Source organism: Tamandua tetradactyla, chromosome 23 (genome assembly GCF_023851605.1).
Source record: "Tamandua tetradactyla isolate mTamTet1 chromosome 23, mTamTet1.pri, whole genome shotgun sequence".
In the NCBI taxonomy this organism is placed as follows: Eukaryota; Metazoa; Chordata; class Mammalia; order Pilosa; family Myrmecophagidae; genus Tamandua; species Tamandua tetradactyla.
The window spans coordinates 8,198,451-8,220,888 of record NC_135349.1 but is presented as its reverse complement, the minus strand read 5'-3'; the positions used below and the strand labels follow the sequence as shown (position 1 = coordinate 8,220,888).

Here is a 22,438-nt window from a genome sequence, read left to right as displayed (position 1 = left end):
AGAAATTATTGAAACCTTCATCAGAGTTCCCAACTTGCAGCCTGCCCTATAGATTTTGGATTTGCTAATCCCCATGGTCACATGAGTGAATTCCTATAATAAATCTCATAATATTTACACACACTCAAACGCACACATGTATCTGTCAGTTCTGTTTCTTTGGAGAACCTTGATTAATACAGAGTCTGCTAGTGCCCAGATAGTGTTAAGGCCCAGGGTGAGAGGGAGGTCAGGGGTCTGGAGTCAGGAGAAGTCTGCCTAAAGTTTAGTCAAGCTTAAGAGGAAGTTAAGGCCATCTTGGTCAAGGAGAATGGCCCAGGGTTGGTGCCATGAGTATGGTGTCAGGGACCCAACCTCCATCTGTCTTTTGCCCTGCCATTTCTTAGTGGTGGTAGGTGGTATAATAAGGATATGCAGAGAGAGAGGTGCAGGCCCAACCTAGAAGTTTGGGGGAAGATCAGAATTTTACTGAATAAAGAAATCCAGAACTTAAAAAAATAAATAAATAAAACAAACCAAAAAACCGAGGCTTTTAAAAATGGGAGACTTTCAATTCTCTGAAGTCAGGAACTGAATCTTGCTCACTATTACATATTCTGTACCTAGCCCAGAGCCTGCATATAGAAAGCACTTAATAAATATTGGCTGAATATTGAATGAACTTTGAGTAGGATTAGAAACAGCTCAGCGGGAAGGACTAGGGAGATGTGTGTCCAGGAACAGGGAATTTTAGTTTGGAAAAAATTGTGTAGACAAAGCAGGTGAATTGTGTTGGGGTTCTGGGTCTGTTCTAGTTTGCTAGCTGCTGAAAAGCAATATACCAGAAACACGATGGCTTTTAAAAAGGGGAATTTAATAGGTTGCTAGTTTACAGGTCTAAGGCTGAGAAAATATCCCAGTTAAAGCAAGTCTATAGAAATGTCCAATCTAAGGCATCCAGGGAAAGATACCTTGATTCAAGAAGACTGATGATGTTCAGGGTTTCTCTCTCAAGTGGAAGGGCACATGGCGAACACAGAGTTTCTCTGTCATCTGGAAGGGCACATGGCAAACATAGCGTCATCTGCTAGCTTTCTCTCCTGGCTCCCTGTTTTATGAACCTCCCCGGGAGGCATTTTCCTTCTTCATCTCCAAAGGTCGCTGGCTGGTGGACTCTGCTTCTTGTGGCTATGTCCTTCTGCTCTGCTCTCTCTGAATCTCTCATTCTCCAAAATGTTTCCTCTTTTATAGGACTCCGGTAAACCAATCAAGACCCACCCAAATGGGTGGAGACACACCTCCCCTAACCCAGTTTAACAACCACTCTTGATTGGGTTACATCTCCAGGGAGATGATCTAATTACATACAGTATTGAATAGGGATTATTCTGCTTTTACAAAATGGGATTTTGATTAAAAGATGGCTTTTCAAGGGTACATAAATCCTTTCAAACCAGCATAGGGTTTCTGAAGCAGTTCCTCTGACTGGAACCAAGGGGGACCTGGTCACCAAACACACAGGTTTGTGAGCTACAGCAGAGAATATCCTTGGGCTCACTGGGGTGAGGTGGGCAGTGACGGGAACCACTGCGTTAGTTGGGTTTATGTGTCAAGATCAGCAGGTGAGGCTGTTCCAGACATCAAATGGTTAGAACTGATTCCCTCATTCTGGGGTCTTAACTGGGCATGTGGTGCTGAAAAGAACCTGGTAGGGAAGAACTGGGGAAAGGATCCAGGGAGAATGGACCGTATTTGGGCAAGAATTCAATCCAAGTGGATCCAGTGTGTTCAAACAAGTACTTGTAAGTGTCTGTAAGGTTTAGGACACAGTTGTAGGTACTAGGGAGAAAACAGACTATCTTATGTGCCTTCCTGTGGGGAGGGACCCTCAACCCACAGACCAGGAGCCCTGGAGGCCGAAGCTACCCCCTGCCCACCACCCGTGACACCCATTTCCCTTCCAGACCCAGCCTCCCAATCTCATGGTTGGCTTCTTCAGAGCCAGATGCTGTGTCTTGGGGAGCCTGGTGTGACCTGACAACAATGCATCTGGGAACTGAGACTACATTAATAGAAGGAGGGAAGTGAGAGCGCCTGTCCTTCCTGTGAGGATCATGTGGAAAATCATGTTTGCTTTGGGTGGCCACCTAAGAGGGAGTTAGAGATAGAGGTCAGCAGAGTTATGAGAGCTCTCATGAGAGGTGGGGAAGGGCTATGGCGGGGAGGGGGGCGTAGGTGATGAGGGCTGGGCAGGGCCGCAGGATGTTGGGAGATGCAGCATGAGAGATTTGCTCTAATGAGTCTGTTTGTCTGGGGATTAAAGGGATGGCTTTAGAGAGAGGACTCCTAGCCACTGAGGGTAGAGGTTCCAGAGATCAGGGAATGTTCAGAAAGAGGCTGAGTGTTATAGCAGAGGTTCAGGCATCGTGTGAAACATTCATTTCTCAATTTATCCGTTTGGTTAATTCATTTATTCAGTTAAAATTTATTGGACACCTGCCTAGGCATAGTTCTAGCCACTGGGGATGCAGCAGGGAACAAAACAAAGTCCCTGGAGTCTATATTCAAGTAGAAACAGAAACAATAAGCAGATAAGCAAATAGCAGTGGCGCAGAGCAGGACAAAATAAGGCCAAAGAGGAAAGGGTGTGTGTGACAGTCAGTATGATGTGTCTACTTGACAAGTTTCCAAGTACCCAGGCTTTGCTGTGAAGATGTTTTGTAGATGTGATTAAAATCCACAAACAGTTGATTTGAAGTGAGGAAGATTATCCTAGATAGCTTGGGTGTGCCTGATCCAATCAACTGAAAGGCTTTAAAAGCTGAACCTTTCCAGTAGAAGGAATTTCACCAGTGGATAGCAGTATCAGCTGTGTGTCGAAAAGTTCCAGCCTGCCCCTCCTGGTGGCCTGCCCTCTGGATTTTGCCTAACCAACCCCTCCAATCACCTAAGCCAATTCATTACAACAAATCTCTTAATATACATCTTCCGCTGGCTGTGCTCTCTGGCTGAATCCTGACTGGTGTGGCCCTGTCAGTCACTGAAGGAGTCTGGTACATTCCCTGAGTGAACTCGGAGTTGCTGTAGAGTCATATAGCAAAGTGACCATGGCTTCTTTTGAAGGGAGCTCCATCTGGCGTGCAAGTGGATGTAGATGATGGAGAGAAGAAACTGAAAGAAGGAGCCCTGGGGTCTTCTTCCAGAGTGCAGAGATTAGGGAGATGGAGGAGGAACCAGCATGGGAGACAGAGAGTGGCCAATGAGGTCAAGAAGCGTGAAGAGGGGCTGCACTGGAAGGGTGAAGGAAGTGTTTCCAGGAGGCGGGAGACCCAACTGTGCCTGTGCTGCTGAGGGCAGGTGAGATGAGGACTGAGAACTGACCATTGGACCACGTCATACGGCGGTCTTGATGGAGAGGCAGGGAGAAGTCTAGATCGGAGACCATTCAAGAGAATGGTGTGAAAAACGGAGACCAAGAAAATAGACTATTCTTTCAAGGAGTTTTGTGGGAGAATGGAGCAGAAATATGGGAAGGAAGCTGGAGGTGGAGGTGCAATAAGGAGGTGCGCTTTAAAATTTTTAGAGGGATAAAATAATGGGATGTTTGAGGACAGGAATGACCCTGTTGAGAGGGAAACATTGGTGCTGGATCTAGATGGGACAATTACTAAAGCCACATCCCTGAATTTCTATGAAGACAGAGGTTGGGAGCCAGGCACAAGAGGGGTCTAAAGGCAGCACTGCTCTGTGCCCTCACTCCTACTGTTTTAGCGCTCCCCACCTTCTGCTTCTGACCCCTAAAACTTGGAGTGGTACAAAGCATGCCCACATGCACAAACATACATGAACATTTGCACACTAACGGCCACGAGGCTATAGGGACAGGAAGTGAAACCTCAAAATTTGCACCAACTTACACCCCCTCAGAGTCACCCAAGACACTCTTTTTGGAGGGCAGAGGAGGAGGTGGGGTGAAACTAGGGTCCCACAGAGAATGGGCAGTTAGGGTTAGAGATGCAGGCCACTGTCATGTTCCTTCTTCAGTCTCTGAAGCCAGGAGGGATTAAGATTTCCTACAGTGTTGGAGGTGGTATGGTAAGCCAGAAAGAGGGGCAGAATTCAGAACACCAGTCCCCAGGCTAAGGGAATATTGTGGGGAGGAGTGCTGGGTGAAGGCTGAAGTCATTGTCTTCTCAGATAGAATTCAACTTCCGCCATTTGCTAGTGTCATGATCTTGATTGAATGCTTTCACTTCAATTTTCCATATCCTTAAAATCTGTAAAACCAGAGGTGATAATAACCATGACTCAAGCCAATTATGAGGATTATGTGGGAAGGTTTATAAGAAAGTACCTAATTGTGGATTAGAGGGTACCTAGGGTTTATGTTTATAATATTTTAGGGCATGTCCTGTTTGAAACATTTGTTTATAATCTTTTTGAAAGGGGACCCTCCTATATAGGACTACTATTTATTATCAGCATGGGTGCATTTGCCTTACTTTACCTGTTTACTTACAGACTTTTAATTTTATCCTTTGAACTTGATTAATGGCACAATATTGATGATGTGTAATCTCTAAATTGTCTTGTAGCTGCCTGAGGTGAGTTTGGTTCAATTTAGACCATCAATTTGTTGGTCTCAAAATACTTTCCAACAAATTTGATAAGTCCCCTGTCCTGAAATGACACCTCCTTGTTAGGCCACTACCATTTGAATTAAGCAGCTCAGGCAGATGAAATACAGATCATTTTTGAAATGTCTATCTAGACATGAGGTCCCCATAGTTTAAAAGGACTTTGCTTGGTGCATGTTCTTTCTTTCTGATAAGCTGACTTCAGCCATGAAACCAGTAATAAGTTATTATGGCCTTTCTTTCCTCTATCCCAATTGCCTGCAGAATTTTTTTTCCTGTGTTAGGAAACCAGACTTGCTAATCAATCTCTTAAAGTGTAGAAAAGTTTCTTAGACTGATGTCCCTTCCTCTCAATGTCTGTCTTTTCTCTTCACCTTTGTCATTTTATGTGAGGAATTATTGGTAGGACTTTCAGGATCCTCAAATTAACTTCTAGAGAAATCCATACTGTGCTTTAAATGTAAAGAAGTTGTGTCTTGGGTCTTGCTATTCTCTGTGGATTTAATCAAAATTATATTATTCCAGGAAACATTGTTCATTGTCTGAGTTTTGGGGTTTTGTTTCTAAGTTTCATAGATTAATTTTTCTTTTTCTATTTTTATCCTTTTCAAATCATGCTAGTAGATTAAATATAAAAGTCTCTTCCCCCTACCATTTTAACCAGATGACCAGTTGACAACTTCTAATTATGGTATCAAGGTAGATATTATGTCAAGGTAGAGAAAAGAATGTAGAGGTTAAAAAGAGAAGATTGCCCACAAGACTTTCTGGCTTATTCCCCATGCCAATAGGAATCAGTCGATCATATCAAAGAATTTTCTATTTTCTCTTCTATCATCAGTACTATACTGCTGAAAAGAGAATTCAGGAAAGTGTATTAAGTGGTCCGTGTGAACTGATAAAGATAGCTATTAGATCAATAAATGCAGCGTAAAAATATTTTATTTACAAATGTAATACTTAAATTACCAGCTAGCATTATGTTTTGCTGAGCTCTAAAAATGGGCTGTTACTTAGCGGTGGCTTGAACGGTAATAGAGACTCAGTAAATTGTGTGTGTGTGTGTATGGAGGGAGGGTTGTGAATAGCATGATGAACTAAAAGTGTGAGACAGACCTAGTGGAATTGAAAAAAAACATGAATCCAATCAGACCGTTGACCTGATGAGCACCAGTAAGCCATTCTCTACTACTGTTGACTTCATTATCTGTATTCAGTGTGCAATCTTACCATAAATATAGATGGATTCTTTGATGGTCACCTTCATTGCCAGTGAAACTTTTTTTTTTTTAAAGTGATATGGTCCATATCCTCCTCGAGCTAATGGAGTGAGTTCTGAAGTCAGATATCCGTAGCTTTGCCCCATGACTTACTGTGTGGGACTCTTTGGCCAATTACTCCCCTCTGTAAGCCTCAATTTTCTTATCAATAACCAATTGTTACTTGGTAGAGTTTTGAGGCTGAAATGAGTTCATGCCAGTCAAGTGCTTACCATAAAGAATACACATGTACAAGCTCAGGAAGCGCGTGTTATCAGTAGCTGGAGGGGCCTCCCAGAGTGGCAGCTTGTGACCTCGGGAGCTGCCAGCCAGGTTCTGTGGTGTTTCTCCAGACAGAACGACAACCCTCAAATAATTTTTAAATAACTTTTTACAAATGTTTAAAACTATTCTCACACTTGTTATAAAAGGAATTTCTAGTTTAGATATGCTTTTGAGCTACCCTAGAACATCTTCTGACTTTAACATACACTGAATGTTTAAATGTCTTCCAAGAATAAAGGCCACAGTTGAAGAATATGATTCAAACAGCTGTTGAAGAACCCCCACGCCTACCCTGCGCCATGCCACCACCTCAGCTGCCTGTTGGAGTCTTTCTTGTTGAAGTTTTTGATGCATCATACTCACAAGGTCTTCCTGAACTATCAGTTTAGGTTCCCAATGCAGGGTACCTCCCATTTATAACAATTTCAGGACCTCTCTCCAGTGTGGCGATCTTCTCTTATGCTGATCTAATATTCATATGCATACTATATATTAATTTTTTAAATTTTTCTAAAATACAAAAAAAACACCAAACGCAAACATTCGTAACTTTTGATCATTCCGTTCTACGTATATAATCAGTAATTCACAATTTCATCACGTAGTTGCATATTCATCATCATGATCATTTCTTGGAATATTTGCATCAATTCAGAAAAAGAAATAAAAGGAAAACAGAAAAAAATTCATACATACCATACCCCCCACCCCTCCCCCTCCCCAATCACCAGCATTTCACTCTAACTGTATATTAATTTTAACTGTAATTGAGTCATTCTAACTGTAATTGAAGGCTGTCTTGCACACACTTCACATGTCAGGTTTCCTTCTAGAGTGAACTCTGAGGTGTTTGGTAAGATCTCTCCTAAGACAGAAGTTTCTCTCACACCAACCCTATGCACAGGGCTTCTCTCCAGGATGGATGCTTGCTCTGATAAAGAATAAGGCTTGAGCTCTGGCTGAAGGCTTTCCCACATACTTGGCGTTTACGGGGTTTCTGTTTGGCGTGGACTCTCAGGTGTCTGGTATGATTCCTGCTAAGGTGGAATACTTTTCTACACTGCTCACGGTAACAGGGTCTCTCGCCAGTATGGATACTCTGAAGGATGAGAAGATTTTATCTTTGACCGAAAGTTTGCTCACAGTGGTTACACTGACAAGGCTTTTCTCAGCGTGGAGGGCCTGATGGTTGTGAGGTCCCTACTAAAACGGATTTTCTCACACCAATAACGTGCAGAGGGCCTCTCTCCCATGTGAATATGTCGGTGCATGATAAGGTTTGTGCTTTGGCAGAAGGCTTTCCCACAGCCGTTGCATTTGTAAGATTTCTCTCCCATGTGGATTCTCTGACTTGTAAGATTTGATTTCTGACAGGATGCTTTCCCAAAGTTATTGCATTTTATAAGGTTTCTCTCTGAGCTTGGTAAGATGTGTGATAGGAGGGATGATTTCTCACACTGATTACAAGAACAGGGTTTCTCGCCAGTGTGTATCCTCTTATGTTGAGAGAGCTGTAAGCAATTCCAGAAGGCTCTTCTACATTCACAACACTTACATGGTTTCTCTCTAGAATGAATTCTCTAATGTAAAATAAGGTGGGAGTTCTGGTTGAAGGATTTTCTACAGTCATCACACTTAAACGACTTCTCCCCTGTAAGGATTTCCCAATGCTTTCAAGGGCGGAGTTGCCAGTAAATACTTTCCCATAATCAGTACACACAAAGGACTTCTCTCATGTATGTTTTCTCATGTGCATTATAAGATGGGGCTCCCGACAGCAGGTTTTCCCTGTACATAAATAGGGTTTCTTTACTCTGGGGGATTTTCTAATGATTCCCAGTGGATGAATAATTCAATTTTTCTTCCGGGAGAATGCTGACATTTCTGTCAACTTTCTTATTTTTGTAGGCTGTTTCTCCAGTGGGGGATTTTCTGGGAATAAAATTTTAGGTTGCTATATATGTTACCAGAATAAAAATTTTTATAAGCCATAGAATTGTGCAACACACAGTGAACCCTAATGTAAACAACTTACTGTATTTAATAGTATAATTATAATTATATTGTTTCATCAGTTGTCACAAAATTACCACACTAATGAAAAGTGTTAATAGGGAAAATTGCGTGTGAAGGGTGGTATATAGGAACGCTGTACTTTTTGCATGATTTTTCTGAAAATCTATAACTTTTCTAATTAAAAAAACTGTAAGAAAAATAAATCTAAAGCCAACAGTTAGAAAAGGAACAGAATGAAAAACTCAGGAATGGAAGTGAAACTTCTCTGAAAGAACGCTATTGTGTAATTTTCACTTTGCAAGCACATAAATGTCTTATATAATTAAAAAAATTATATGATACTAAAAATTTATATCAATACACATATCCATGGACATGACAGTGTCTATGTTCTGCCGGTAGTAAGGACTACCTCTCTTTCTGCTGTACCTTTTGGACCAACTGGTGGGGCTGCAAACAGAGCGAGGCCTGGAAATGCTCTGGTTGAATGGAAAGACTGAACAGGTTATAAGCCTCTACGCTCACAGCAACCCTTTAGGCCTTTTCCAAGTCCGTTCCATTGACTGCCACAGCTTCCTTTTTACATGTAAGGAAAACAAATTCCTTACATGTAAAATTCCTTTACACTCTTGCAAGGAATTTTAGCAAGAGTGTAAAGACAAATTCTGTAGGCAAATGGGATGATGATTAAAGAGGGATGGCTTGGAAATAAAAGAAAGGTCCTGTGTTTATCAGTCCCCTTGACATGATTTAAAATTGGCAGCTTCCTGGATAGGCTACTTGCTTCCTTATCATTTTGAAGTTGGTACTGACCAATTATATTAAAGGTACTATATTCTTTTTATTCTGAATCAAGGGGGAACCAACACCTAGGATTTTTCCTCTTGACTGAGTTTAGGTATCACTCCTACATCATTTAATAAAGGGGGGTGTTCATGGAAGGTGGGAAGGCCCAGTGGATCATGTACGGACTTCTGAAAGAGGCCGGGAATGGGGTCCACGTCCTTTATTGGCATTGCAGTGACATGAAAGGAATTCAGCTAGAGCAAAACATGATTGCTTCTTACTTCGTGCAACAACTAAACCTTTGTCACAATCTGTTTTCATTCTAATAAAAAGAATTAAAAATAATTTCCACCTTTCAAAACAGGATTTACTATATCTGTCTTACAGAAAAAAGGGTCTAGTGAAGACTGCTGATATACCCAAAGTAAAATGTGGGTGGGCAGAGGGCTATATTGTTGGCTATATTGTGAGAGAGACAAGCACCTGCATTACAGGTAGCCCTTTGACGTGCAAAATGAGGCTCTGCAAGTCTCCTGTGCTTGCACCCATTGGAACAACTTCTGCTGGACTCCATAGAACTTATAGTAATTAGGTAGCTCTTATACTTGGGAACAATTTTAAATGCTTCTTTGGATAAGTCAGCATAGTCCACTAATTTTTTGTTTGTTTTTTAATTTTTTTGCATGGGCAGGCACCAGGAATTGAACCCGGGTCTCTGGCATGGCAGGTGAGAACTCTGCCTGCTGAGGCACCATGGCCTGCCCTGTTGTTTGTTTTTAGTTCAGTTCAAAATGATCTTTTGCAGATAATTTTGTTTAATTTCTAGTGAATTACTCTCTAAAGGAGAACAAGGCTGAATTAAGGCCTTATAGGATCAATTGTCAAATGAGGGCTCTTAAGTGTGAGACAAAATGTTCTTGTGCCATAGGATTCTCTAGTCCCCGTTGTCCTCATGTCTGAGGGAGTAGAAGCAGGAAACTATAACTACAGCTGGGGCGAAGTAGGGCTGGGACTTACTTTACTCAACCAAGGGAAACACAGAAGTATTCCAAGAATACAGGTTGCTGAAGTGTTTGAAGAGATTCCCTCTGTCTCATCACTATTTACGTCATTTCCAGAGATCCCTTTGACAAGGGATATACCAGTGTTGCCAGTTACAAGCCATATGAACCCGAGCATATTCCTATCTTGAAACTTTCTGCAAACTACTTAATCTCTGTGGGTCTCCGTTTCTTTGTCTGTAAAGTAAGAATGTAAATGCATGCCTTCCAGAGTTGTGGTGAAGATTAAATGAAAAGATTCATGTCAAAAGCACCTCATAGTTTCTAATAGCTACTTGGCATTAAAAATAGGATACCTATAATCATTTATATTTATGGAACTATGTCACAGTTTCCTCAAGATGAAGTGCTGCCATCTTGCTCCTGGGTCTATAGGGCACCTGTCACACTTGAACCCACAGTACGTGCTCAAATACACCAGGTGCTTGGTGGCAGGGTTTGAGCTGATATCCCCACACCAAGCCTAGTGGTAAAATTCATTAAGTTATATAATTCCCATTTTACAGATGAGAAATTCAGTGGCAGAGGTTAGCGACAACAATGTGATATTGGAGAAGGTAAATGGGGAAGAATGGAAGGAGTCAGCCCTGAGGATCAGTGCCAGGACACCCTAACAGGGCAGAGAGATGAGAGCTCCCCCACCTAGCCTTGTGGTAGTCAGCTGTAACCAGGAGTTCAAAACAGTCAGAAACTCTTTCTGAGATGAGTTCTTACTACCTTTTGACCCCATATCTTTGGCTCTCCCTTACTCACCTCTTTTCAGTAGTTAGCAGAAATTCTTTATTTGTAGCTCTGGGAGTGGGGGTGGGGGTGAAGCATAGCCCAGGGTTTCTCCCCTCATTCCAATTTAGAGATCACAGCAGTTTTGGCAGTTGGAAACCCTGCTCAGGAGTAAGGAAATAGGAAGCAGTTTGTGTTAGTAAACAAAGTTGTTACAGTTTGCTAATGCTGCTGAATGTAATATACCAGAAATAGACTGGCTTTTACAAAAGGTATTTAATAGGTTACAAATTTATAGTTTTAAGGCCACGAATATGTTTGGATTAAGGCATCAACAAGATGATACCTGGACTCTGAAGATTCAAAGGCTGCCAACATTTGGAATACCTCTGTCAGCTGGGAAGGCACATGGCCGGCATCTGCTGGTCCTTGCTCCCAGTTCCACTGCTTTCAGCTTCTGATTCCAGTGGCTTTCTGTCTTTAATGTCTGTGGGTCTTCTCTTAGCTTCTACGGGGCAAATTTTGGATTTCATCTCTTAGCTTCCCCTTGCTCTCTCTAGGTTCTGGCTCCTTCAGTTACTGTGGGTTTTTGCTTAGCATCTCCTGGGGTACTTTTGTCTGCATCTCCAAGCGTCTGTGTCTTCTCTAAAATGTCCCTCTCTTAAAGGACTCAAGTAAGTGGATTAATACTCATTTTGAATGGGCGGGGTCACATCTCCATGGAAATAACCTAATCAAAAGGTCCCACCACCAATGGGACAAATCTTGATTCACCCAAGATTTGTATCCAAAGAGGACTGGCTCATTCCTATAGCTCCTCAAGATCCCTAAATTGCCCCTAGAAGACTGGATTAGAAGAACATGGCTTTTCTGGGGTACATAACAGTTTCAGACCAGCAAAAAGGTGTTCCAGCATTTACTTCTCTTGTGGAAATAAAGGAAATTTGAAGACAAAAAGTGAATGTATAACAAATAGATCATTTTACCTCAGAAAGACAATTAGCTAGTTTTCTTTCTCTTGTTATAAAGAAAATTCTATAATTTTTACTGAAGACCTGGAAATTAATCCCTGGCTTGAAAGAAAAGAGCAGTTACACAAGGGAAGTAGGAAAAAACTGGAAAGATGGTATTCAATGACAGTAAAAGAAGCCCCATGTTTTTGTTTGTTTCTGTTTCAAATTACTGTTCCAATCATGGTTTTAAGTTGTCATTTAATAAAGGAAAATGGGATTAGTGCAAGGGTAAATTGAAAGTTAATGGGAGACGGGAAAAAGAACACTAGAAACTGGTTTTTCCGTCCAAGTGACTTCTTATCAAATAGAGGCAGCAAAATTGATACTAGAATGGAAAGTACCCTGGGTTGAGACCCCAGAAACTGGTTCTGGGTCCCCATTTGATTACTTACTTGCTATGTTTGAGAAAATTGTGCTCCCTTTTTGAACATTAGTTAGGATGCGTGAATTGAAATAAATAATCCTTCCCGTTTCTAACAGTTGTAAAGTTCTGTTTTTGTATAAGAGGCAGAATGTTTGTCCAAGAGTAGAATGGGGTTTCAAGGATCAACTGTGGTTACTGATTGAATAAAGGGCTTCAGGAAAGCCAATTTCATAAAGAAGTCTTGTTAAATGTAGGGATCTTGGGGAGCTATAGGAATGAGTCAATCCTCTTTGGATGCAAATCTTGGGTGAATCAAGAGCTATACACCATTATCAGATAAATGTCTGCCTTCTGGCAAATCAATCCTTTAATTTAACTAGGTGCCTACTCTGTACTCTGGAGCTACCTACCTCTCATGGCTTATCATTTTCTTACGAATAAACTACTTTACTGTTTCAGAGCCATTAGATGTTATTGGCTTCTTCAAAATCAAGGCTGGAGAGCCATAATTCTTAAATGTCTCATTTATTTAGGTTCTCTTAACTTCATAATGTTTTTGGGTGCTGCTTCATGGATGTAATCATTCAGCCTGGAAAAGTGTGATTAACTCCTAGAAAAACTTGAATAATAAAACTAGTTTCAAATGACAGATTGCAGCCCAGCTGCCCTTGTTGGGTCCATGTATTTCAGTGTATCTGAAGTAAACTTTATGGAGACTGAATTCCTAAACTTGAAATTTCCAGGTTTGGCTTCTAGATATAATAGTTACCAAATTCCAATCCATGGACCATGGTTCTGGTTAAGGTCTCTGCTTTTTACCGGTCTTTCCTTGGATAAACTCACATGGTCACCAGTTTATCTTGCTGCAGCACATGAGTTGGACCCTGAGGCTTTATTACCAAGAAAACATCAATTCAATACATAATCAGCTATATCTGACAAAACCAGAACTAGGGCAAAGCAGTGTGCTTTTTTTTTTCTTTTGGTTGGGAATATTTCTCCCTTCTGAGGGGTCAAGGAAAGTCATTGATTCTAGTTTTATTATAGTAAAAAGATCCAAATAAGAAGTCAAAAGAGACACATAGAGTGAAGTCTGGGAGGGTCACAAAGGCAAGTTTCCGTGTCCTCTCCACATGGAGTCAGAATGTGTCACCTTCCTGGCACAGCAGCTGTGTATCTTCTCAATCATGGAAGCTCATTGGGATTTCAAGTGTCCCAAGATTATATGGGGTTTTGATAGAATGATTGATAGAATCAGTGTTCTTGTGGTTGAGCTCAGTCTGCAACCCCCTTTCCTTCCCCATGTTTTAATGAGCAGAACAGAGACTCGGAAATAAGAATGTGTCGCCAGGAAGCAAAGCATCCTGCCTCTGTGTCTTAAGGGTCTCTCTATTCCTATGTCACATTGGTGGACAAGAATTTTCTCAACTATCAAGAAATATCGAGACCCCAAAACTACTGTTATTTTTAAATGTCTGTGTTGTGTCTCATTCCAAAAGAATAACTGAGGCAGATTCAGTAATATAGGTTGAAGTAAAGAAACCCAAGATACAGATTTTTAGTTCGGGGCAGCGAAATAGGGAAAGCAATGGCCCTTACCCAATGAGACCTAGATCTTGTGTTTCTCCAGCATCACATCTCTATAGATGTCCTCCTGGGAGAAATACACAGCCACTTCCTCAAATGCTCATGAATCCTGAAATAATACATGTCTATATTCCAGTGACCAATCCCACTGTTTAGGGCCAGGATGGAAGGGTCAGCTGGCCCAGACAGAACAGAGGCCTCTTGGTCCCGACCTCTCTGTGTATGTGGGACTCAGGTGACCGGCAAGACCCATCAGGGGATGACATCTCTCTGCTAGCTCGGCTGGGGAGGAGATCATTCGACAAAAAGCCAGAGGCTGAGGAAACACCACCAGTAGTGATGGGACTTTAGAAGGGACAAAGAGGACTGACACTCACCTGTGGCTTTTCTGACAGGACAGCAGCCATTACTGAGCATCTGGGCCTTTCACAGGGGACTGGGAAGGATCACACAGAGCTGAGGGGGAAGAAAAGCAGCCATGAACACTCCCTTCAAACGAAAGATAACAACAGCTAATTTTTTTAAAACTTTTTTTTTAATCGTACAATATAACATATATACAAAGCAAAGAAAGGAAAAAGCAATAATTTTCAAAGCACACTTCAATAAGCAGTTACAGAACAGATCCCAGAGTTTGTTATGGGTTACCATTCCACCATCTCAATCTCCCTTCTAGCTGCTCCAAAACATTGGAGGCTAGAAAGAATATTAACATAGTGATTCAGCAGTCATACTTGTTTGTTCAATCCCGTTTTCTGTTATACCTCCACCTTCTTCTTTAATCATTCTCCCAATCTGTAGGGATCTTTGGGCAATGCCTGTTTTGACTTTGTCATGTTGAGAAGGGGTGTCCACACTAAAGGACAGGGGAATGTGATTGATAATCCTGGAGAGGCTGGTCCCTCTGAGTTTCAGGATTTATCTGACCTAGGAACCTCTGGGAATTTTGTTTCAGGAAAGCAGACCTAGTGCATGAAACCTTTATAGAGTCTCAGTGTTCTAAAGAGTCAACAGAGTGATGTGACTGGGCCTTAGCAAACCATGGCAATTAGCATTATCTAACAACAGCTAAATTTTATGGAGACTTCCTGTGTCAGGCTGTCCTGCTAGCTAATAAGGATGCCCAGGTATCCTCACATCCACTCACCATCAGCCTCAATGCCACCTCAGCTGTACAGTCACCTTCACCTCACGAGCTGTGGCTTGATCTTGCAAAGCCATGCAGGTATCTCAGGCTTAGGCCAAGAGGGAGGTGCTCATCCATAGGCTCGAGGGGACCTCCGACCACCCACAACAGAGAGGCATAGCAAAGGCTAACTGAAAAGTTGCGTGGGGGTCTCCTAAAGCAGTGTCTTGTTTTTTCTCTCATCTGGCTCTTCAAACCAACCGCAGAGGAAGACGGATGGGGGTGGTCAGAGAACAGCCCCTGCCCCAACTCCAGTTCGGCTAGCCTCCGTTCTCCAAGCTGGCTGGGGAGGGAGAACTTAAATTGGGTTTAAGTATTTTTGAGCTAAGACTAAATCTCAAAAGCCTACGTACTATTGTGCTTAGGTTTAAAAGACAGTGACCTTATCTTTTAAAGATCCACACAGAAATATTTATAGATGAAGTATGATGTCTTGGATTTGCTTCAAAATAAGGAGGATAGGGAAAGACTGGCCAAGCATTAATGTTTGTTGGGGCTGGATGATGGCTCTATGGGGGTTATCAAACTATTTTGTCTACTTTTATGTATTTCTGAAATTTTCCCTATTAAGAAAGTTTATTAAAAGCCTAAAAAAGTTATTTAAAAACTATTTTGATAACTAAATATGGCTGAAACAACTACAATATTATTAAGGTTCAAACCAATATGGAGATAAATACACAGACAAACATAGTCTCCATATGTGTATTAACACACATATAGACATTTATAATGTCCATATGTGTGAACATATAGTGTTCGTATTATGAATATATATATCTGGGGGGTTGGGTTAAGTACAAATAGAAGTATACTATGCATGGTCTTCTGTAACTTTTCCCACCTTATATTTTGGGTATTTATGTATATCGATACTCTTCAGTCTATGCACTCCTTTTAATAGCTGCACAGCATTCTGATATATGAATTTACCACAATTTTGCCAATTCCCCACTGATGGACACTTAGATTGCTTCATAGATTTCTCCTCTATAAACAAAAATGCAATGGAGAGCCATTCCTTTGTACTCTTACACTTCTGCAAATGTCTTGAAGACTCAGTGCTTGGAGGTTGAATTGCTGAGTTAATGAATGAGTCCACCAATCAACACGCCCACCAGTAGTGTCGAATTATGCCTGTTTTCCTATGCTTACGTGTAAATCCACTTCTGAAAGATACATCTATATACTGGCAAATGTGTTTAATAGAGTTACAGAGAACAGATCCATAGACTGGCTGGGGGAGGTGGAGCATATAGAATAAAAGACACAGAAGGAAAATTCACAGAACTGAAGAATGATCTAGTCTTTAGATAGAAAGGGCCTACCAAGTACTGAGCAAGAGTAATGGGGCCAGGAGGGGGCAGAGGGAGGGTGGTTTAAGCCCCACATCAAGGCATATTATAGTACAAATTCTGATCTCCAAGAGTACAGTTTTTTAAAAACCTAAAAATATGTATCAGGAAGAAAAACATGGTTACCAGCAAAGAATCAGAAATCAAACTGATATATTTCTCATTTGCAAACTTGGTTCAAGATTGCAACAAAGCAGATCTTTGTAGTTCTAAGGAAAAATTATTTTGAATTGAGAATTTTACACAAATTAACTTTCAAATACCAACAATTAAAAACAAAAAGTGAGAAGGGATGAATGAAACAAGAATGGCAGAATATTGCAAAAGTGTGCTGGTTTGAAAGGATGTATATCCCCTAGAAAAGCCATGTTTTAATCTAAATCCCATTTAATAAAGGCAGAGTAATCCCTATTCAACACTGTACTGTATGTTTGAAACTGTAATCAGATCATCTCCCTAGAGATGTGATTTAATCAAGAGTGGTTATTAAACTGGATTAGGTGACGACATGTCTCCACCCATTTGGGTGGGTCTTGAGAACGAAGGGGATTCAGAGAGAGCAGAGCAGGACAACATAGTTACGAGAAGCACAGTCCACTAGCCAGCAACCTTTGGAGAAGGAAAATGCCTCCCAGGGAGCTTCATGAAACAGGAAGCTAGGAGGAGAAGCTAGCGTATAACGCCACGCTTGCCATGTGCCCTTCCAGATGACAGAGAAACTGTGACTGTGTTCACCATGTGCCCTTCCACTCGAGAGAGAAACCCTGAACTTCATCAGCCTTCTTGAACCAAGGTATCTTTTTCCCTGGATGCCTTAGCTTGGACATTTCTATAGACTTGTTTTAATTGTGACATTTTCTTGGCCTTAGAACTGTAAACTGCAACTTATTAAATTCCCCTTTTTAAAAGCCACTCCGTTTCTGGTATATTGCATTCCGGCAGCTAGCAAATTAGAACATAGGGTGAGGGTACCTGTTGGTTCATTTTGTTATTTTTGTCTATATGTTTGAAAATGCCCACAGGAAATGTTAAAAAGAGAAACAATTTACCAAAAAGGTATTAAAATTATAATTCAAGTGTAAGAGCAAAATTAAGATCATCTTAAAATATTATGATTCTACATCTATGTGATGATATTAAGAATTACTGATTGCATATGTAGAATGGAATGATTTCTAAATGTTGTGTTAATTTTTTTTAATTAATAAAAAAAAATTGTGATTCTAAAATTTATCACCTATGATGGGTTACTTGAGGATGTACACAAGCAAAGCAAAATATAAATCCAAGAGAGAAGATGACATGGTATACATAATAGTGATGATGAACAATAAACAAGTAAAATATATAGTGAAGTCTTCCAAAATAAGTGTTAATAATCTGGAAACATACTATAATTCCTTTAAATTAAACCTAAGAAATTAAAGGCATAGGCAAAATAGTGTATGGACCTAAAATTCCAGATGATCTGAATAAAATAAGGAAGACAACTGGGGAGGAGGAGTAAAGGTGCAATCACAGTGTTTTGAAGGTGTAGTCTTTTCTGGTATTTGAAGAGGTAAAATACTAGTGTTTATAGTTAATTATCTACATTAATAGAAAAAGTTAATTTAAGAAAATTCTAAAGCTCCAAAATAGGTCAAAATATTATATATATATGAAATTTTTGAAAAATGAAAGTGTGGAGGATTTGCTCTACTAAATATCAAATAATCTCTATTACATTTTTCAAAGTGTGGGATCAGAGCACAAATAGGCCAGATTATCAATGGAAAAAACAGACTATCTTCAAACAGACCCATGCATTTGGAGGAAATAATTTTTTTTATAAATGTGGCATTTCAAAAAAAAACGATGTAGAAATCACTGACTGTCTGGTTGGGGGAAAAAGGGGATCACTTATACCTCACATCATATGTAAAATACATCCCAGATGCACTGAAGAACTTAAGGCTAAAAAGACAATATTGAAAAAAATATCTGAGAATATTTTTATAATGCTTGGACAGGAAAGGCCTTCCTAAGCCAGGTGTCATATCCAGAAGCCATTGAAACAAACAGAACTAGCCACATACACATTAACATTTTCTGTAAGACAAATGACACTATTAGCAAAATTAAAAGACAGATACCAGACTGGTAGAAGACATTTGTAACACTAATAATAAAATATAAACCATTAACATAAACTGTAATGTCTAGAAATTTCTAGAAAATAAGAAAACGATTAAAACAACAACAACAAAAACCACACCTAATAGAAAAACAGGTATTCTCTCTTTGCCCTCTTCCTGAGGTTTATGCTGAGGTGGCCTTGTGACCGAATTTTAATCACTGAAATGGTGCGTCAGTTTTACTTTCATCAAGCGAAAACTCAAACTCTGCTGGTGCGTTTTTCTCCTCCGTCCAGCTTGCTGCACCCTCCCTCGTGGAGGTCGGCCCCGCGCCCCCTGCCACCTCCCCGGCCTCTCCGTCGCTTCCGCAGCTGGCTGTCTCCCCGGACCCCCGCGGCGCGCCGCCGCCTCTCGGGCCCGCCAGGGCCGCCCAGGGAACCCGCCCACCACCTCATCGCCCGTGGGGCCGCGGACCTCGAACCCCCTGCTTCGGGCAGGACCCGGCCCGGGAGAACCCAGAGCTCCGCTGCCACCGGTCCCTCTAGGACCTCGGAGGTTTAGTCAACTCGATGGTCCTTGCGCTAGGCTTGCAGAACCCGGAGTGGAAGAGGGAGGAAGGGTGCGGGAGGAGGGGGGGAGAGAAGGAGAGGGGAGGGGCGAGGGGCAGCGGCGTTCAGGAGTCGCGTGGCAGGAGCCGAGGGCGTCACGTCCCCCTCAAGCACCTGGGGTTAATTGCGATGTTTGTCTTACCATGGGATAAAAAACATCGCCTTCAGAATTACCTTGTATTGGGCATTTTAGGTACAGTGAATGCTACAAAATTAGGTCTGTTCTGACCGTGAGGAGAAATTTCAAAGAAATGAAACCCTGTGGGTTACGCAGCAGCCAGGTGCGGGCAGCAGGTCTCTGGGGAAGCTGCGTGGGTTCAGCATGGCTCCCGGGTGAGCGGAGGGGACCTGCGGGCTCTGCGGGGCTCAGCACAGCCCCCAGGTGAGCGGAGGGGACCTGCGGGCTCTGCGGGGCTCAGCACAGCCCCTAGGTGAGCCGCGACACCTGCAGGCTCTGCGGGGCGCTGCACAGCCCCCAGGTGTGCGGGGTGTACCTGTGGGCTCTGTGCTTTCCTGTGTTCCTTGAGCGCTTCTTGCCCCTCTCTTTCCAAAAACGGACTTGTCAGTCCAATACCAGCAACTACCCATTTTCCCAGTATTTTCCTCCTGGCGTCCAGTGTCTTCAAACCCCATCAGAAACGACAAGGGTCACGTGTGGTTCTAGTTTGTTAACATATTTATTGCCCTTATATTTACCAGTTTTATTTCTTTGCCTCCCACTCAGGACCTATCTCAGCCCATCTTGTTCTGCCCCCATCTTCTTCACTTGGGGTTGCCAGATTTACCAAATAAAGAACAAAGCACTCCCAGCTAAATTTCAATTTCAGATAAACAATGAATACTTTTTTTTTTTTTGGACTATTAATCTGTCCCAAATATTTTCTGGGACATAATTATGCAAAAGAAATCGCTTTTTAAATTCAGAAATTCAAATTTAACTGGGCATCCTGCATTTTTCCACTGCAACTGTACTTGTCAAGGTCAAAGAAAAAGCCATGCTTTAACCCTAATCTAATCTTATGGGAGCAAGCCCTCTTTTAAACCCTATTCAGTACTGTATGTTGGATACTTGATTAGGTTATCGCCAGGAGATGTGATTCCACCCATTCCAGGTGGGTCTTGATTCGTTTGCTGGAATCCTTTAAAAGAAGCAAGCATTTTTGAAAGAGCCATGAAGCTATGAGTCCACCAGCCAGCAGCCTTTGGAGATGAAGAAGGAAAATGCCTCTCAGGGAGCTTCATGAAACAAGAAGCCTGGAGAGAAAGCTAACAGACGTTGCCATGTTCGCCATGTACCTTTCCAGTTAAGAGAGAAACCCTAAACTTCATCGGCCTTTCTTGAATGAAGTAACCTCTTGTTGGTGCCTTAATTTGGACATTTCTATAGACTTGCTCTAATTGGGACATTTTCATGGCCTTAGAACTGTAAACTAGGAACTTAATAAATTCCCCTTTTTAAAAGCTGTTACGTTTCTGGTATATCACATTCTGGCAGCTAGCAAACTAGAACACTGGGTTTCCTCAACCAGTTTGATCGCCAACTTTGGGGATAATGGGGTGAAGGCACTGCTTCTCAGACATGCCAGGATAGGATTACCAGATAAAATATAGGACAACTAGTTACACCTGAATTTCACTGGATATGCATTGAATAATATTTTACTGTATGTCCCAGATATTGCATGTAACATGCTTATGCTAAAAATTTATTATCTGAAATTCAAATTGGGTATCCTGTTTTATTTGTTAAATCTGGCAGCCCTATCCAGGGCCCTGTGGGTCTGTGGACCTGTGTTTGTGTGTAAACACGTGTATCTGTATGTGATATGGGGGAAAGGAGTGCTCACAGGATCTTCAGACTAAGCTGTCTCAAAGCCCTGTAGAGGCAGCGTTCTTCTCAGTTCCACAGCCCTCATCTGCTCTCCTGGAGCCTTAAAGAACTGAACTCCTATGCAGTAGAAGGTGGACACTAAGATTAGAGCAGAGCTCACACATACCAGACTTCCCCCATTTGTCACATGCTTTCTCTGAATGTTCCCAGCAGAATGAGCCCTAATAGCCCAGAGAAAGTGCTGGCTCAGTAATGCACCCCTTACTGGCTTTCTCTCACTTCCCACTGCCTCACTCCTGCTTCCTGGTATCACCTCCCTAAATAAACTATCTGCCCTCTAAATTCTTGTCCCAGGCTCTGTTTTAGGGGAAACCCAAACTAGGATAGTGGTATTATAAGTGGCTCTAGAAAGTGGACCTTCAGGATCGGTTTCTGGAACTGGGTCATTCACTGGTCAGAAGGTAAAAAGGGAGCCCAGTAGGAAGTGCAGTTGTGATGATCCATGGCTTGTTAGAGCATGGGGATTTCAAAGATTATTCTTGCTGGTACTAGCAAGGGATGAGGTATAGGTAGAAGGGGAGGTATCAGCTTACACAGTAGCTCTTTAACGTGAACATTATTGGGGCAGTGGTAATTGTAAGGACAATGGAGTTGATTTCTCTGAGAAGCTTTAATGTAAGAGAATAACAGGCTCAGCTCGGCCGACTCTCAATTCAGGGGCAAGTGGTGATGGCCAGAAGTCCTCCATGACAGCATTTAAAAAGTGCCTCACCTTCTGCAGCCAGAGAGCAAACTGGGTGGAAAACAAGACCTAGGATTATCATAGTGAGGATGGCAGAATTGCAAAGGTGACCAAATGCAAAGCCTTGTCATTTATGCCAAAATTCTGGCCCTGATGGGGAAAGAACGGGATCCAGATAACATCTGGGTAGGAGTGTTTGAGAACTTTGAACCCCCAAGTTCCCCTGAACCTTCTGGTCTTAGCAAAAGCATCCTCTGCCCTTTGCTAGAGGAGAGGAGCCTTTTTTGCTTGAAGACCATGCAAATATCTCATCTGAGGCTTATGCTTCTCAAGTTAAGCTTGTCCTTCTTAAAATCTGTCCCTCCATCTCCTCAGCACAGATAGACCAATATCTGGGGTTACATCTTGGTACACCTCTAGTGGAAAAACATAGTCAGGGCTGCAAGAGAAAATTGTTTACCAACCCAAACACATGGAGCCCAGAATGGGAATTACAGCTTGTAATTCTGTAAGGCTTAATGCAATAGCCAGATACATCCCAGAGTATGTTGGACAGATAATTAAAAAGTATAGGCAAATACCTTGAGGGACTGGATTAAAAATACGGAACAATTAAACTTTCCCACCTGGGAAACCCGTGATACTCTCTCAAACTTTAGGGATTCCGAAGTTAATAGACCAAGCACTTGATCTTAAGGCTTGTCTTACGAAACTTATTTCTGTAGCAGAGAAACTATGCCTACCTATAATTACGCCTAAGAGTTACTTTCAGAAAACCTCTTTTGCTGTTCAGATGTGGCCTCTCTCTAAGCCCAACTCTGCAAAGAAAATCATTACCCTCCCCGCTACATGGGACATGACATCCAGAGGTAAGTCTCCCTGGCAATGTGGGACA

General features: G+C 41.8%; 1 protein-coding gene across 4 annotated transcripts in view; it reads right to left on the bottom strand.

The window, feature by feature from the left end:
* Window positions 1-386: 386 nt before the first annotated feature.
* ZSCAN21 (zinc finger and SCAN domain containing 21) overlaps window positions 387-22,438 on the bottom strand; it is a 49,270-nt gene continuing 27,218 nt past the window's right edge. The window contains exons 5-7 of one of the 4 annotated variants that reach the window (XR_013167803.1): window positions 14,085-14,163; window positions 10,777-11,251; window positions 387-8,092 (exon numbers count right to left, since the gene is read on the bottom strand). Coding sequence is in view for 1 of the 4 variants with exons in the window: in XM_077140696.1 (XP_076996811.1) it covers window positions 14,114-14,163 (50 nt within the window). In the remaining 3 variants the exon portion in view is untranslated. Of the gene's footprint in view, window positions 8,093-10,309; window positions 11,252-14,084; window positions 14,164-22,438 lie in introns of those variants that run through there. The other 3 variants (XR_013167802.1, XR_013167804.1, XM_077140696.1) reach the window with 3 other exon arrangements.